Here is a 16,915-nt window from a genome sequence, read left to right as displayed (position 1 = left end):
GGATGGAAACTATAGAAGAGACAGGTTTGAACACAGTTGAAGGATGAACTTACCAATAGTCAGTGATGGCCAGTGATGGGGCAGAGCACCTCATGAAATAGTGAGCTTCCTATGTAATGTATAAGGTGGGTGGCCAGCTGTCTGAGATCTCAGCCAGAACTTTTCAGGCCACGTCCAGCACCAAGTTTCTGTGAAGCAGATTTCAAGGATAGTGCTTGCTGCTGGTATCACCAATGGCACCTGTCACCTTTATTTCCACTTACCATGAACCACAGTTGTAGAGATTAGCAGTTTTGTGAATAGAATGCCTAGCTCATGGAGATATCCAGTCAATGATAGAGATCCTTATTATGATTTAAAGGGACCTAACAAGTGATGCTCTTGTTTTCCATATCCTGTAAAACCACTGTAAATCAGGTGAGAGATAATACAAAAGAGAAAAGCATATTGAATCCTAAGGTCACCTTTAATACAGATTATGTCCCGGATGGATTTCCTGAACACAGTGGACTTCCTAACACATAACCCCACACTTTGACAGACTGACATACCATGTTACAGGGGCTTTGGACCCCACAGGCCTCCTGCTCTCATCGAACAGATCCTGGAACAGAAAGTGTGCTTCCAGCTGGTATCTGGCTGCCAGAAGGGAAGAAGTACACAGTGGCTGAGGCTCCTGGTGCCTATTGCCAGTATTGAAGCTTGTTCAGAATGGTCACTGTACTTCCCCTGGAGAAGAGAGGTGAGGGGGTACCAAGAAGCCTAGACTGCTACCCCAGGGGGCTCCCTCCACATGGAAGCTAACACTGGAAGTGGGAGATGAGTAACCCCTTGCCAGGAACAGCCCTCTGAACTGCACTCTTCATTTATCTGCTCCCTTCCTCACTGGACCTCGGAGTGCTTGAAGCACCAGGCACCCAGCACAGCTCGGCAGACAGGAAGTGTTCAGAAATGAGAGGAACAAATGAACTCACATCTTCTAATGCCAGTATTTATTAAAGGAGCACCTTTCGAAAGCAGAGAAGGATGCCTTTTCTTACCTTACCAGACTCCCAGCACCCTAAACCAAGCCTTTATCACGTTTTCCAAGTCCTCTCCCTTTTCTGTACCATAGCAGGTTAGACAAGGGGCAAGGTATTGCCAGAGGATTCAGGAAACGTTTTACCCAAGGCCATGCTGTTCCCCCATCCCTGCCCAGGCCAACCCCCATGGCTGTGAACAGGTGAAGGAACCTGCGAGGAGAGTGCTGTGTGGGAGGGGCAGCCCCCAGCGGGGGTCCTGCTGCCCCATCTGTGATGAATGATAATGCTGCTGCACCACCTTGATGAGAATCACTGACAGCAGACTTGTGAAGTCACATTGGAAATTGGGAAGTACTTTACTTTGTGGATATGGAAAGTACAGTGGAATCTGTAGAAATGTGCTAGAGGAAATTCATGGCAGTGAAGTGGTAACAGATCACCCAGACCCCACCAGGCTGACAGGAGGAAAGTGGTGCCTCTATAGGTGTTCACTGGTGGTATCCCAGATATTTGCTTGTGTGGTAAAATTGAAAGGTGTGTCCCAGTGGGTGCTAGAGTCCCACACTGCCCACAAAAGCCTGTAGTACTCATCTGTAGTAAATATAATAACATTTACTAAATATCTACTAAATTCTAGGAATGTGCTACCCCTGTTAAATCTATTATCTTACTTCTTTATAATAACCCATCAAAGGAAAATTGTCCCCCTTTATACCAGTAGAGAAACTGAGATTTATCAAGATCAAATTACTTGCCCAAGGTCACATAGCTAGTGAGTTTGGGAGCCAGCTCACAGTCAGGGCTGTAAACTCCACACTGTACTGTTACTCTTGCAGTGGGTCAGGGTTACTGTAAGCCTGCAGGGATGGGGAGTTTGGAGGCACTGCAAATCTTTTATCAAGGTCATTTGTAAAGTCACCTGCCTCTGGGCCATCCTAACCCAGAGCTAGAGGAGTGGCCTCTGTATTCCCAGCTCTTTCTGAGCTCCAGAGCAAGATCAGTGCCAGCCTAGAAATGCCAGTCTTGTCTTCAAAGGTTCTGGATGAATGGAGTGAGCAGGATCCTGAGGGACTGAGGCATGGGATTCTCTAGGGCACTGCCTTTAACATTGGAAGCCCTGGGCTCTAGGCCACTAGTTTAGTGGGGTTAACACACCAGCAATGGCTGGCTGTCTGCAGGGGCTAGAAATAGATAATTTTTGAGAAATGTTTCAGCCTAACAAAGGACCTGACCCCTATAGTCACTCAGTTAGGATTTCATAAATGTATGAGGACACTTGAAAAGTACAAATACCAGGAATCAGCATTTGGATATTAAATGTAGGGAGATCCTTTTTGTGTCATTTTTGCCCATACCTACTTCTACAGATTTCCCGGACGGAAGACTAAGATAACAAGAGACTTAAGTTTTTCAAATGGAGGAGAAAAAGTAAGCAAGAGTTGGGTTTGGTGAATTATCAAGGTGCTGCTGTTCACCTTTGGCACTTGTTAACTGCTCTGTGGCAGAAATTCTGCCTGGGTAAGATTCTGCCTCCATCAGAATCATCCTTTGAGGAAATGGTTTTGGTTCTGTCATTTACTTTCCAATGTCCACCCCTTTTCCCCAGCAGGTATGTCCTAAGCCTGCTCCCCTCTCTACCCCAGCTCTGGCTGCCCAGACCATTGGGTATCAAGGTCATTATTATCCATTGTGCATTTATTGAGTGTCCAACAGGCATTGCACTAAGCCATTGACCTTCATCGTCTTATTTGTCCTCACACCAGAGGAGGGCTATCATTAGGCCGCCATGCCCTGACCCCACCACACACCCATCTCAGCTCTGTCTTCTTTCTGGCCCTTATAACCCTTAACTAAACCCTCCGCTTCACTGTGTTCTAGTCCCAGCTATACAACCCTAGAATAGCATACATCTTACAGCATTGTGATAATTGGTCCATATTGTGTACCATTCTTCCATTCAACTCATGTTTATTGGGTACCTTCTGTATGTTGTATATTGTCCCCATTGGACTTGGAAATCCTTTAGGGCAAGAGACCACTCCGTGTTCTTTCTTGTTGTGCATCCCCAGCACACAGCACTGTGTCTGGTTCATAGTAGGTCCTCGGGAAGTGTTTGCTAAGAGAAAGCCTCTACGTGGCGTCTACTTCTGGAACAGTCTTCTTTCAGTCCTTCCAACCTCAGACACTGGGAAATGGGAAACCTTCCCCTTAGCTCTTAGCTTAGTAGGGAAACACAGCTATGCTTCTGGACGCTTAACTCTTGGTGATCCCCCTAAGTAGAGGAATCCAAGCTGCAGTTAACTCCAGAGTCATTAATTCCTACATCATTCATTTTGTTCTGTGGATATATTCATTTATTCTTTCACTAGATGCTTAGCATTCTGCAGGTATAAGGCTCTGTGCTGGGAGCTAGAACCACTAAGGTGAATAAGATACACCACCCCTACACACACACACACACACACACACAACCATGACCTCAAGGAGATCAGCAGTCTAGACAGAGGGATGGTAAATCAAGGTCAGAATGGGTTAAGTATCATGGGTATGGTTCACTAAAGAACACTGCTAGGGGGCTTTTTAGGAGGAGGTAAGATCAGGGAAAGCTGTCTAGAGAAGATGGCATTGGATCTGGGCCTTAAAGAAAAATAGGATCAGGGCCTGAAAAAGTAGGTGGGAAATTTTTCCTTGTAAGACATAGAAGTAGGAGGGTATGTTTTGGGGGAGCACAAATGTCATACAGGTTATTAATTTGTCAATAATTGGCAGGGATTAGACAGGGGTAACTCTCATTACCATGAACATATCACTACTTGTTTTTCTTTCCTTGTCCCTACCACTCCCTCCTCATGTCTAAAACATACTTCTGCTAGATTATAATCTGAAGGACTTTGTTCTGTAAAGAATGGGGGTAGGAGAGCCTTGTGTGGAGTGATGCTCTGTCCAGTCACATGAGATTCTTGGTCCTTCAGCTCCCACTCCCCAGGGACTCCATGTAAAGGTCCCTTTGCCTGTCAGCCCTGTGCTGGAAAAGAGCCTACAGAGGCCACCCCCTGAGTTTCTAGAAGAGGTAGATACTGCAGACAGTCTGCCTTGCTCCATCAGCAGGAGGAGACCAACGAGGCAGATTAGTCACTCACATCATTTTATCTGTTGAGTCAACATCTATTTTTAGGTGTGGAACCCATAAAGGGACTCGGCATCTCTGTCATGGAAAGGGAGAGAGTGCCAAGGGCGAGGGGGTCTGCTCATCCTTCATTCCTCTTTGCTAGGTACACTGCCAGACCCTTTCTCAGAAGCAAGGTCTCCTCCACTGCTGGAGCTTTAGTTCTTGATGCCAAGGGTCCAATTTAACATGTACAATTTCTTTTGTACGCATGCTTTTGTGTGTGTACCACACACACACACACACACATGCATGCACATGCACACTCACCCCCAGAGTCTTAGCAGATCTTGTAAATTGGATATATGGATTAAATAAGACTCCTAACTGAAAAATGCTAAGGCATATAGGTCCCTTCCTGTCCAACATTGTCAGATGTGCTCTGAAATGACTGTTTTCATCATCTATTCTGAGCCATAACCGCCCCAGAAATAGCTTTAGCAGGAAAGTGCTTTTGTTAGACTAGCTGTAAATTATATTTCAAATGTCTGATGTTGTTTTCTTAAAAAATAAATAAATAAGTAAATGAAAGTCTAAAATTAATGACTGCTGGGGTTTGCTTTGCTTATGTGTACTGCTACAGATTTGGCTTCTTGCAGATGGAATTTCAGATCTGTTTACACTTCTGTGTTAGCTTTTTGGGGGAAAAAAAGCAGTTGAGAGATCTGGGAGGACAAATTTACAAAGTCGAACTTATTATAACCATCCGTGAGGCTCGCTTCCTTCTTCCACTGCCCTCTCCCTCCCTCCTTTCCCCTCTGCTCTCCTTTCCTTGATTGTAGTTTTGTCTGCTCTTCCTCCACGTTAGAAGGTACCCGGTTCTTGCAGATGTTATGACAAGGTCATGTATCCAGTTTCACAAGCAGATGTTCATGAAGCCCCATTTCATTGCACTTTGTCATTCAGCGAGAGCAGACCTTGTGGGAGCAGATAGGAGCAACACAGAGGATGGGACATAAAAAATCTTGCAGAGAACCCGATCGCTTTAATGTGTTGAAGACGAAGGGCTTGGGGGTGGGGAGGGTGGCAAGGAGAGAAATCTGCAGAGCAGAATTTCATGGAGGTTTTTTTTTTTTTGGTTTATTCAAAGATTATTATGTGTTAGATACAGTAAATCATCTATACACCCACATCCAGGAGGTAAATCTTCAGAGCTCCATGCGTGGGTCGTTCTGCATTTAACAGCTGCCATACAGTAGCTATTTTGTTCTGCACTTAGAGACCCTTATCTGTGCATTTGTTTTAAGTTATCGTCACCTCTCCTTTTGTTCCTCTGTTGCCGTTCTCAGGATTCGTATTACGATTACAAGAGTAGCTAAGAATCTGAACTACTGAGATATTTAAAGGACACCATGAGTTCGAATGATAGACAAGGGGCTGTCATCTCAGTTGTTGACTCAGTCTCTACTCAGAGGGTGTTGCCTGTAATGGATTTAGCTCCTCTTGCCTTTTCCTAGGTCTCATATGCCCGTCCGAGCTCTGCCTCAATCAGGGATGCTAACCTCTACGTTAGCGGCCTTCCCAAAACCATGACCCAGAAGGAACTGGAGCAGCTTTTCTCGCAATATGGCCGTATCATCACCTCTCGAATCCTGGTTGATCAAGTCACAGGTTAAGTGTTTCTTTGTCATTTCTTTCCTTGTGTCTCAATGCCACAACCAGTGCCCTGTGACCCATAGGAGCAGAGAGATAATGGTTACTTAGGGTAAAGGGTATGGATCATGTGCAGACAGATTTTTGACATAAGAGAAAGATTTCTTATCAATCAAATGCCCACATTTAAAATGGGCCATCTTAGGAGGTAGATCTCCCATCATGGGAACTGTTCCAGCAGCAGCTAAACTACTTGGCAGGGCTATAAAGAGGATTCGGGCATCAGGTTGTGAGTGGGACTGAATGACCTTCAAAGTCTCTTTCAACCCTTAACCAAGTAACATTACTTTTGTATGTGAAAAGAACCTGTGTTAGAGCTCCGGCTCCAATGATATCATTATAGAGCTAGAGGGAACCGCATGCTGCCTCATTTCACACGTGAAAAAAGAGAGGTCTTAAGTGGGGGATCTGACTTCTGCCCAGCTAGTTAGTGGCAGTGCAGGGACATGAACCCAGGACCTGGTACTGTGGTACTTTGTCCATAATAAAGAAAGGCATCTACCACCTCTCAGTAAGAAATGTAAGGTACCCTGGGTTGCATTTTTATTGACAAAATGTTTTTACCTACTCTCCATTTGATCCCATTTTAAAACACCCCCTGAGAGCAGTTCAGCGTGTGTTGCTCATTCGACTCCTGCAATAGACCCTTACTGAAGCCAGCTCTGCCCCAGACACTACAGAGGGACACTGGGGGCCGGAGATGAAGGAGGCACAGTTCTGTCCTTGCAGGACTCCATTATGATGAGCACTTGCTGGGGGCTGTCCAGTGTACTACGGGGGCTCAGGAGAAGGTGTGCTGTGCCTGGGCGGGGGGAGGTTGCTGTGAAGGCTACATCAAGGAGGTGACATTTGAGCAGGGTTTTGGAGGATGGATTGAGGTTATCTGGCACAAAGAGGGACAGAAAATTCTAGGTGGACATGATGTGTCCTGTAGAATAGGTGGATAGGACATGTCATAAGGCATGGAGTCAAGGAAGAACACAGCCTGTTCAAGGAATATGTGGTGGTTCAGTATGGCTGGCATGAGACTCAACAGGGGATTTGGGACCACATCATCAGGAGCACTAAATGCCATGCTAAGAAAGTCTAACTTCATCTGTATGCAACATAGAGCCATGGGAGGATTTTTTGTGGGTTTTGTTTGTTATTCCGTATGTGGAGTGGGAGGCAGTGAGGAACAGGTACCACGCACAAAGTAAAGAATTGAAAAGTTACAAAAAATGTGTAAAAGATGCTTTGAAGGGGTGTAATGTGGTCAGAGTTTGCTTGTCAAATAGATTACATGGTTGCTAGGTGCAGAGGGCACATTGCAGAACTAGAAACTGGACAGTGGGTGATGGGTTAGAGCAACTAGAAGGAGACGAGAACTGAGCAATCTGGTGTAGAGGCTGGAATGGACAGATGTGAGAGGTGCCTGTGTTCTGTGGGTGGGAAGCACCTGCCCAGAGCCATGATGGCAGAAATGCAGGCAGATGCATTTTGATGGGTGAGAGAGATTCTGGGATACTCAGCCCTGGCCCCACAAGTGGGGCCACTCCCCACTGGAGGTCCATGGGGCCCAGCCCATCTCTTCTCAGAGATATTTACCAGTGTGATTTGTTCACTCTTTATGAAGGCTCTTTCTCTTTCCCTAGGAGTGTCCAGAGGGGTGGGATTCATTCGGTTTGATAAGAGAATCGAGGCAGAAGAAGCCATCAAAGGGCTGAATGGCCAGAAGCCCAGCGGTGCTACAGAACCGATTACTGTGAAGTTTGCCAACAACCCCAGCCAGAAGTCCAGCCAGGCCCTGCTCTCCCAGCTCTACCAGTCTCCCAATCGGCGCTACCCTGGCCCGCTTCACCACCAGGCCCAGAGATTCAGGTAGGCACACCCATGGGGGAAAGAACGCTGCTCCACATGTACAGAGCTGGGTGGGGGCCAGGGAAACCCACATCCCAGAAAGATGGGACAAGCATAAGAACCTCTGTCCCCAGGAATCACTGTGTGAAGCTCCCTACTGAACCTCAGTTTCCACTACTGTTAAATGGGATGGTCCGACCAGATGCTCTTCCAAGCCCCCTTTCAACTTACGACTGTGGCTGTGGTTAAACTTCAGATTCTTGGATTAAAACAAAATGTCTACATTTCATCAAACAAGAAGGTGTTCTGTTTCAACAAGTTAAATCACAAATAAGTGACCACATTCAGTAGCTTAGACTTAAGGCAGAGGGAGTGGCTTTTAACAAAGTCAAAGAAAAGTGTAGGCCAGGAGACAGATGATGGGTTGTTTGGCCTGTCCTCCTCTTTCTTCTACAGGTAACTCCGTTGGGTTGGGGAAGGGACAGGTACTCTCTTTTGTGTTAACTGCACTCTGACTGTTAAGTCAGTAGATTCTGGGACAAGAAGGAAGATTTTGTCTAAGACTTATTAGTGTTTCCTTGAGGTACCAAACCCTCCCAGTGCAATGGGGGCACTTCCCTTCTCCTGGGACATTTCTGAAAGGCAGGTTTCACTCCATGAAGGCAGTCTTACCTTGACTGCCTTTATTGTGCAAGAGTTAAGAATATTCTTGACCTACTCGTAATAATTCTAAATAATGATTTTATTCCACCCATGCCCCAACTTCCTTTTAATGAAAGGGTTTTTCTCCTTTTCACACATCACATGGGAAGGTAGTAGGCCCTTCCATCTGGCCATGATGAGGAGAAAATCAGCCTTAGCAGTGTCCTCCCATGCCCTGGGAATTTGAAATGGTTAATGATTTCATGAGGAGTCCAAGTCATCTAATTTTTATTTTGTGTGAGAGCACATGCAGTATTTATGTAAAAAGCCTTTCCAGCAGGCTTCTAATGGTGGAAACTATGGTTACTACTGCCCCATGGTGTGAATAGCTTGTCCCCAAGTAAAATACTGACCATGACGGAGATTATAACATAATGGCAGTTTGCTGGGAGGAGCTTTCAGGTTGCAAACAGTCAGCTCATTGTAAAAAATCTTAACCCCAAGCTCCTCCTTCCCCCTCAAAAAAATGTGTGTGGTAAGAAGATTTAGTTAATGTAGCTAGATTAAGAGAAAAGATCTATTCTGATAATGCCTTGTGCATGCACGTGTATTCCTTTTATTCACAAGTTTAATTGCAGTAAAAGGTGAATTGTAATAAAAGGTGAACAACTTAAGAAGCTGCCCCCTTTTAACGGTCTCACACACAATATAAAATGAAATCCACACAAATGTTCTGAGAGGAGGGGTGAGTGGGATTAATTCAGACCTTGAAAGAAAGGGAGCTTCATTAGACACTTGCTTTAAACTCCAGCATTGACCTGAACGTGGATTACTCATAGTTGGAGGCAGAAAAGGGGGAAACGACCAGTGGATAGACTTCTAAGCATTGGGGAAAGTTGTCAAGCTTTTCTTCTTTGAAAATGGAGCATTCTTATTAATAGTTCCATTGAGCGATCTTGCCATCTGTGAGGCATTAACCCAGAGACCCTCCTTCTCTTTGCAGGCTGGACAATTTGCTTAATATGGCCTATGGCGTAAAGAGGTAATTAAAACTCCACAGATTGCCAGATGTCCGTGTTGGCACAGACTGGGGCTAGAAATTTTTTTTTTAATTCACTAACTTTACTTTTTTTTTTTAATTCTTCCTTTTTCCTCCACCAGCATGTCAAATTCTTAATTTTAATTTCAGACTTCAGTTGGTTTTGTTTCTTTTAGGGCACACAAAGCGTGTTTGTGTGTTTCACTTTTTCTTTTATTTGCAGGTGGGCTTCTCCTATGGTTCAGGTGCCACAGCTACCAAGCCCTTGATAATCTGGTTCTCTAGACGGCTCCCCCAAGGGAGAAGGCTCCTAGTCTTTGCCAGCTGACTTTGCAAACTTGCAGAGCAACTGTTTTGCATTAGCAATGCCAAGATTCAGTTAAGAGGGCAGATTCCAGCAAATCAAAATTAGAACACTTTGCTAATCACGGTTGACAATCTTATGATTGTCAGTGGAAAAATTAGATTTTGGACTACCAGCTCTGGCCAAAGCATGAATAAACTTGTGGAGGACCTGCTGACTCCCACCCCCAGCTCAGTGTGCATTTCAGGGTACAGCCTGAGAATGAAGTGTATCTGTGTGCACCTCAACCAGGAGTTTCTTTTGTTACAGGTTTTAACAGTTATTATAAATCCTCCCTTGGTTTTATACATGTATATATGTTTTACACTTGCAGTTTCTTTCATTTAAAGCCTTTCTGTGGGGTTGGGGGTTCAAATAGAATCGAGGTTTGTGGGGGCTCTCTGAATGCAGTCACAAGAGTGATCCAGACCTAGTCTGAAAGCTGAATCTCAGGAAGTTGAGTGCGTTATGTCACTGTGTCCATGAGATTCCCATATGTGCTTTTGATAAGCTCCACTGAGCTGCTAGGGACATAGCATCTTCATCATCCTGCTCAGTAGAGCTGCACACTTTAATTCCCCTTCCCACAGTCAGGGAAAGCAATGTGGTCTTTAGTAGTCCCAGTCACATCCCCCATATGAGGCAGCTCTTTCACCACTTGGCCATGCGTGGTAAGTACCCTGACTCTGGAAACTGCACACAGTAAAGGGAATAACTTGACTGCAGACTTCACTTCAAGAGCGCCAGCCTCTTGAATCTCAGTCCTGGCACCAGTGAGGATAACTGAACTACTTCCACGTGTCTAGCACACTGCTTGCCTGTTCCCACTCTCACTTTTGCATTTTTCCCACTCTGCCCTTTGCTCCCCTCTGACTTGAGTGAGGCGGCACCAGTTACAGAAAGAGGAATGCTCATGCACGGACGAGGCCAGGGAAGGCACACAGTTGCAGCGTGCATGCCGCCACCCCCTCTGCTTCCCCACTCAGAGCACACGTCACTAGTGGATAAGAGCACTCTCCTTTCCTATTAAGCCCAGGCTTGGATCCAGGCTCCTCCCTACCAAAGTGCTCCAGGTAGCCATTCCCAACTAGAATTGAGACTCTCCCTGAAACCTCTTTGCTGGCTCCTGACTTTGGCCTTAAAACAATTACTTATAGCTGTTCTCTACCTTTAAACTGAGAGGAGTCAATTCACTCAGTTGGAGGAGAGAAGGTTGAGAAGACAGTCTTCAGAAATAATGCAAATAATAGACATGCATTTGCCCTTCTAAGAATTCTTACCGTGATGATTTTTGGTTTTGTCTTGTTACTTGTTTTTTTTTAATGTGTATTTATTTATTTTGAGAGAGAGAGCAGGGGAGGGGACGAGAGAGAGGGAGACAGAGAATCCCAAGCAGGCTGCACACTGCCAGCACAGCACCTATGTAGGGCTCAAACTCACAAACCATGAGATCATGACCTGAACCAAATCAAGAGTCAGAGTCTTAACTGACTGAGCCACCCAGGTGCCCCTTGTTATTTGTTTTTTAGCAAGAGGGAAGATTGACTTAGTGAATAATGCCAAAATTAATACCTATTGAGTTATGTTTAGCATATCTACAGCAGCCACTTGATTACCTAAATTCTAGTTACGTGCAGAACTATTCTTCCATAGGACTTTCCAATCTCCAAGAACATTTGCTTATTTTTAAAACATCCTAAGTAACACTTTACCCCATTCTTGTCCCCAGTTTTTGCTTCCTTTCCTCCTCCTATCCTCCTTTTCAGAAAACAAAAACAAAACCAAAAAAACCCAACCACATGAAAACGAAAACACTAGTCAGTGGATATGGACAAAATCCCTGTATATGTTTGGTATAAAACAAAAAGTTAGCAAATATTTTTCTGCTGTAGGCACTGGTAACATAATCTGATGCATCCATTATGAATCACACGGGATATATTTTATCAGACGGTGAATAAAATCTGAAGGGTTGTTTTTCTTTTCATGATAGCATGAAAACTATCTTTTCATGATAGCCTATTTCAAAGGCTAATACAAAAGAAGTTATAGGCAAGTAACAGTTTCCTGCTTTTCTAATTCAAGTTATATAAATGCACAAACCACTTGAAATCTTACTCCTGTGATGCTTAGAAATTAATTCCAGATAATACAGCATCAAGGAGTGATCTGTCGTTAATATTATTGGTTGGGCTTTTTTTTTTTTTTGAACTCTTTTAAAGAAATGCTAAATGAAACATGAGCCACCCATGTGGTTAATAACAAGGCATGTCTGTTCATTGTCACATATCTCTGTCCTCAAAATATCAGGAGATCTTTGACAACCATAAGTCAGGGGACTGCAAAGATGGTAGACTTGAAAACTCCTCGGGCCATCCCCTAATCTGCCTTAAAAATTAAAAAAAAAATTTCCCAAGCTTTGATATCCACCAGTGTTATTCACTTATGCAGTCAATAAGTATTGATTATTTTCTATGTGTCACTATGTCTGTGATAGTCCCACATGTGCCTCAGTGAATAAATAAGTAGAGCAACAGAATGAATGAAATAGAGCCCCTCCCCCAAGAGCTGTCTATTGTGGGGAGGGAGGATAAGGGTCAGAGTGGGATACCCTATGACCATATACTGTGGTAGAAGTACAGTAGAGCCTTGCTCTAGGAGTTTCTTATGGTTATTAGGAATTGACCTAGCTTTTCTCTTGGCATTTATGTCCCTTAGCCAGTTTAGCCATTCCATTCAGAAGAAATGCCACAGACATTAGTTGTTGCATTTTGGTTTTTAAACCTTGAAGACTCTCCTGCAAACACTCACTCAGCCCTCTGCCCCATGTCTGTGTCTGTGCATCTGTGTGTTATCCGTGGTCAGACTGATGTCTGGACCAGTCCCCCCTTCTGCCTGTCCCCCCAGGTTCTCCCCAATCACCATTGACGGAATGACAAGCCTTGTGGGAATGAACATCCCTGGTCACACAGGAACAGGCTGGTGCATCTTTGTCTACAACCTGTCCCCTGATTCCGACGAGAGTGTCCTCTGGCAGCTCTTCGGCCCCTTTGGCGCAGTGAACAACGTTAAGGTCATCCGCGACTTCAACACCAATAAGTGCAAGGGATTTGGCTTTGTCACCATGACCAACTATGATGAGGCAGCCATGGCCATTGCCAGCCTCAACGGGTACCGCCTAGGAGACCGAGTGTTGCAAGTTTCCTTTAAAACCAACAAAGCCCACAAGTCCTGAATTTCCCATCCTTATTAAAATATATATATAAATATATACGAACAACACACACACACATACACACACACACACACACACACACAAAAGAGAGAGAAACAAACTTTTCGAGGCTTATATTCAACCATGGACTTTATAAGCCAGTGTTGCCTAAGTATTAAAACATTGGATTATCCTGAGGTGTACCAGGAAAGGATTTTATAATGCTTAGAAAAAAAAAGAAAAAAAAAACAAAAAAATACCTTTGATGCATTGAATGTTCTTTCATAGCTGTCGTTGTTGAATATAATATACATAGATAGCGATGTGCAGGGATTTTAACCCAGCCAGCTAACTTTACTACCTTCCTTGAAGGTGGGTCTTTTTAAGATGACCATTCGCTCATTTGAAGAAGAAAAACAAAAAACAAAAAAAAAAAATAAAAATAAAACAATTTTTACAAAGTAATGGGATTCAAAGAAAGAAAAAAAAGATTTTTTTTTGTCAAAAAGTTGATCCAATCAGATTGGTAAAAACCCCCCACACAAATTAAAGAGGAATAATAAAAATTGCAAAAATGAAAAAAAAACTTTTGCAAATTTTTTTATTTTTCCTTTTTTCTTTTATATCATGTGAACTAAAAACAGTCTTCTGTTAGGGGATGGGGGCAAGGGGGATACCTGATGACATTAACAATTTAATAACATTAACATTGTTGCCAAAGAGGTGGTCTCTTTGCTGAAAATGGGTTTCAAGAAAAATCTATTTTTATAAAATATAAAGAATTTTTACAAGAGAATCTGGATTTGAGAAAAAAATATTTTGACTGGCTAATTTAGGGGAAATTGACAACTTTGTCGCGTTCATACTGCACTGGTAACTTTTTAGAGATCAAGATGTGTGTTTTAAACTGGATTCGTAGACTGTTTTTTGAAGGATGGGCTATAAACAGATGATCTTCATATCTTTTCATAGCATGTAATAATAATAAAAAAACAATTATTAATTACTAGGGGAAAGGAGTGTTCATTCTACCCAGGGTACCACAGTTCCCCACAGTCAAAACCCAAAAGCAAGGAGATGAGTTGAAAGACAGTTTTTCTTTAAGTCATCAGTATGGGATGTCAGCAGAACAAAAATTAAAAAGATTAATTTTCCTTTTGATCTAAAACTTCCTTAGTTTGAGCAGTAGGTGCTACGAAATTATTTACATATCTTAGTATCATAGTTAAATGTAATGTGTTTAGGAGAGGAAAACAAAAAATACATTTGCTTTAAATTCATTAAGGAATTTTCAAATTCACTTTGTAGCCCATGCTGGTAGAATTGGGCTGTGTTGGTACATTTGAAACACTGTTTATGTTGCTTGAAACACTTATTTATTTAATCGCCGATGTGATGATGCCTATGGCCGAGATCAAATATAGCTAGATTGGCTAGACTACTTATTTGTTTACTTAAACTATGGGAAGAAGCATATTATTGTGTCATTCTGTTGTGTGTGTATGTGTATATACAATATAAATATATATATATAAAGTTATTTTTTCTTTGGGTTAATTTATTATAAGTTGTAACACTTGGCTAGTTTTGTTTGTATATGTCTTAAAATGTTTTCTTATGATATTTAAGTGACAGTTAAAGAGGTATCAAGGTAACTTGTGTAGAACTATTGTTTGATATATTGTCATGTTTGTTGTGAATATTTTTTCTTACTGCACAGTAGAAAAATAAAAACAACTGGGTCTTTATTTTAATGTAATTCAGATTGGGGAAAAAAAAAACAGAGCTAAGGGAACAAAATGACTGAGGGAGCATTCTCCCACGTCCAGTGCACTGATCATTTTAGTATGTTTGTGCTTTGTACGGTTATATATTTAAAACAAAAACAAAACAAAAAAATACAAGGGTTCATGCTCTTCCCTGGGTAATAGAAACAGTTACTCGCTATGCATAATCTAGTTGATAGTTAAATTTGCTATTGCTTTTCTTGTCTTGTTATATAAAATCTTTTCAATACAAGTTTAGTCTTAATGGTAATAAAACGTTATGGTTATTTATAACTTGTGCTTATTTTGTGCGTTTTTTCCCATGCTGAACCCACTAAGTGCATGTAGACAGAACTGTTGTTTTCACACTGAAGAGGCAAACCGTAGTAGTAGTCGTAGTGGTAGACAGATAACGAAAACCAAGGCTGCATCATAGACTCCTCCTTTAAATTTTTTTTCTTTTTTTTTTTCCTCTTTTCGGTTTTGAAAAAAAAAAAAAAAAAACACCAGATTTCAGTTCAGAGAACACTCGTTCAACATTCAGGGAAAACTTTTTACATCACCTGCTATGAATGAACGCAGTTTGCTGGCAAAGTTTTGATGCATTTGCTAAGCATTAGTGGGAAAGGCGTGCCAAAATCTCTTCTCTATAATGTGTTCACTCTTGGGGGAAAAAAAAAGGAAAAAAAATCTTAGGACCAGGCAGTTGTATACTTTAGTTATAATGAATGACTTCATGTTAATCTTGCTAGTTTAGATGATTTCTGAGGGAAAGTATTGTAAATGTTTTTTTTTTCATAATCTTGTTGTGTTTGAATTATTTGTACTTTATCTGTCCAGACAATAAATGAAAGTGTGTAGAATGGATTTGAGCTTCCCAGATTTTTAAATGTGTTCATTCAAACTTTTTTGTAGCATCTTCAAATTTCCCCAGTAATTTTATCATTAAACACAAAAAAACAACAACAAAAAAAGGTAGAGTAAAATTGTGTTTTGCAACTTAGCCCAGTCTCTCAAAGTCAATTCGGTATTCAAAAGTCATTGCCCTAGTTCCATACGAGTAAAAGTGTGGGCTCCTGCCGGCAGTATCCACATCATCTGGGAGCTTGTTAAAATGCAGAATCTCGGGCTGAATGCAAATCTATATTTAACCAGATCCCCAGGTGAATCACTGGTACTTTAAAGTGAGGAACACTGCACTGATTGATAACAAGCTGGTACATTTGGCATTATGTTTGGCATTGTGATACATTTAGTGTCGGTTATTCATTTATAAGCATATTTGTGACTTGTTCAGAAGAAAGGAAGTCACTGCTTGCAGAGCATCTCCTGTCAGGCTGTGTGCTGTCCTCTACATTCTCTCACTTTGTCCTCCAGCAATCTGGGAGAGGTGGATAGCACTGTCCTCATTTCACTGATGGTAAGACTGAGGCTCAATGACATTAAGTAACTTTAAACAGCTGGCAAGTCTCCAGCTGGGGCTTGACTCCAAGTCTGAGTCGACTGCACAGCCCCTCAGCTTTGAGACTGCAGAGCTGGAGCAGTCTTTAGGAAACAGACCATTTACATTGGAAGTGGTAGCAAAACAAGAAAGGTTACCTTGTTATGTTAGCATTCATTTTTGCTTAGAAGTAGCAAATATTTGACTTTCTTACTTCCAGTAGAAACCTAAACAAGGACTTAACTTATACAGTGTATAAAAAACATGGATTTTAAGCTCAACCTCAAGGGGGGTACTAAATGTCTAAGGTATCATGAAGTCATATTAAAATGTTCCCTTAAATTTACAGATGAGCTTTTTAGTGATTTCCTGATACGACCACTCATTGACGATCTACTGTCTTTCGTTTTCATTTTCTCACTAATTGAAAATTCATAATACCTCATAAGACATCACCATCCATAAACTGACACTAGCAGAAGAAATGCCTCTAAGTGAGCCAGATGAAGAAATAGTCAGATTCTCTTCCATTTCTCATTACCCTTCCCCTTTTTTATTATTATATTAAATTACCACAGTAGTTGGGATAATTAAATTCAGGGCAAAGAATGGGATTTAATTAACCAAGCTAAATATTAAAACGAAGTCAGCCTGAACTTTACATAGATGAACTTGAGGGTTCTTATTTCAGTTTTATTTAAAGACAAGTCCCTAAGTTTCTTTTCTGAAGAAAAATGCACAAATAGCTGCCCCCAGGGAAAACGGCTTCACAAACGTGTGTATAGGGTCT

The 16,915-nt window shown here is 42.1% G+C and overlaps 1 protein-coding gene and 1 long non-coding RNA gene across 4 annotated transcripts in view; one reads left to right on the top strand and one right to left on the bottom strand.

The window, feature by feature from the left end:
* The window catches only part of ELAVL4 (ELAV like RNA binding protein 4), a 110,541-nt gene extending 95,409 nt beyond the window's left edge, over positions 1-15,132 (top strand). The window contains exons 4-7 of the mRNA XM_049618602.1: positions 5,646-5,799; positions 7,476-7,701; positions 9,326-9,364; positions 12,612-15,132. Coding sequence (XP_049474559.1) covers positions 5,646-5,799; positions 7,476-7,701; positions 9,326-9,364; positions 12,612-12,939 — 747 coding nt within the window. The 3' untranslated portion in view covers positions 12,940-15,132. The remainder of the gene's footprint in view (positions 1-5,645; positions 5,800-7,475; positions 7,702-9,325; positions 9,365-12,611) is intronic.
* The window catches only part of LOC125913474 (uncharacterized), an 86,992-nt gene continuing 75,783 nt past the window's right edge, over positions 5,707-16,915 (bottom strand). For 2 of the 3 annotated variants that reach the window (XR_007455036.1, XR_007455037.1), the window contains one exon: positions 15,196-15,347. This is a non-coding gene — a long non-coding RNA (uncharacterized LOC125913474). Of the gene's footprint in view, positions 5,855-15,195; positions 15,348-16,915 lie in introns of those variants that run through there. The other variant, XR_007455038.1, reaches the window with a different exon arrangement.

Source organism: Panthera uncia (assembly GCF_023721935.1).
Source record: "Panthera uncia isolate 11264 chromosome C1 unlocalized genomic scaffold, Puncia_PCG_1.0 HiC_scaffold_4, whole genome shotgun sequence".
In the NCBI taxonomy this organism is placed as follows: Eukaryota; Metazoa; Chordata; class Mammalia; order Carnivora; family Felidae; genus Panthera; species Panthera uncia.
This window is presented reverse-complemented; position numbering and strand designations above follow the sequence as displayed.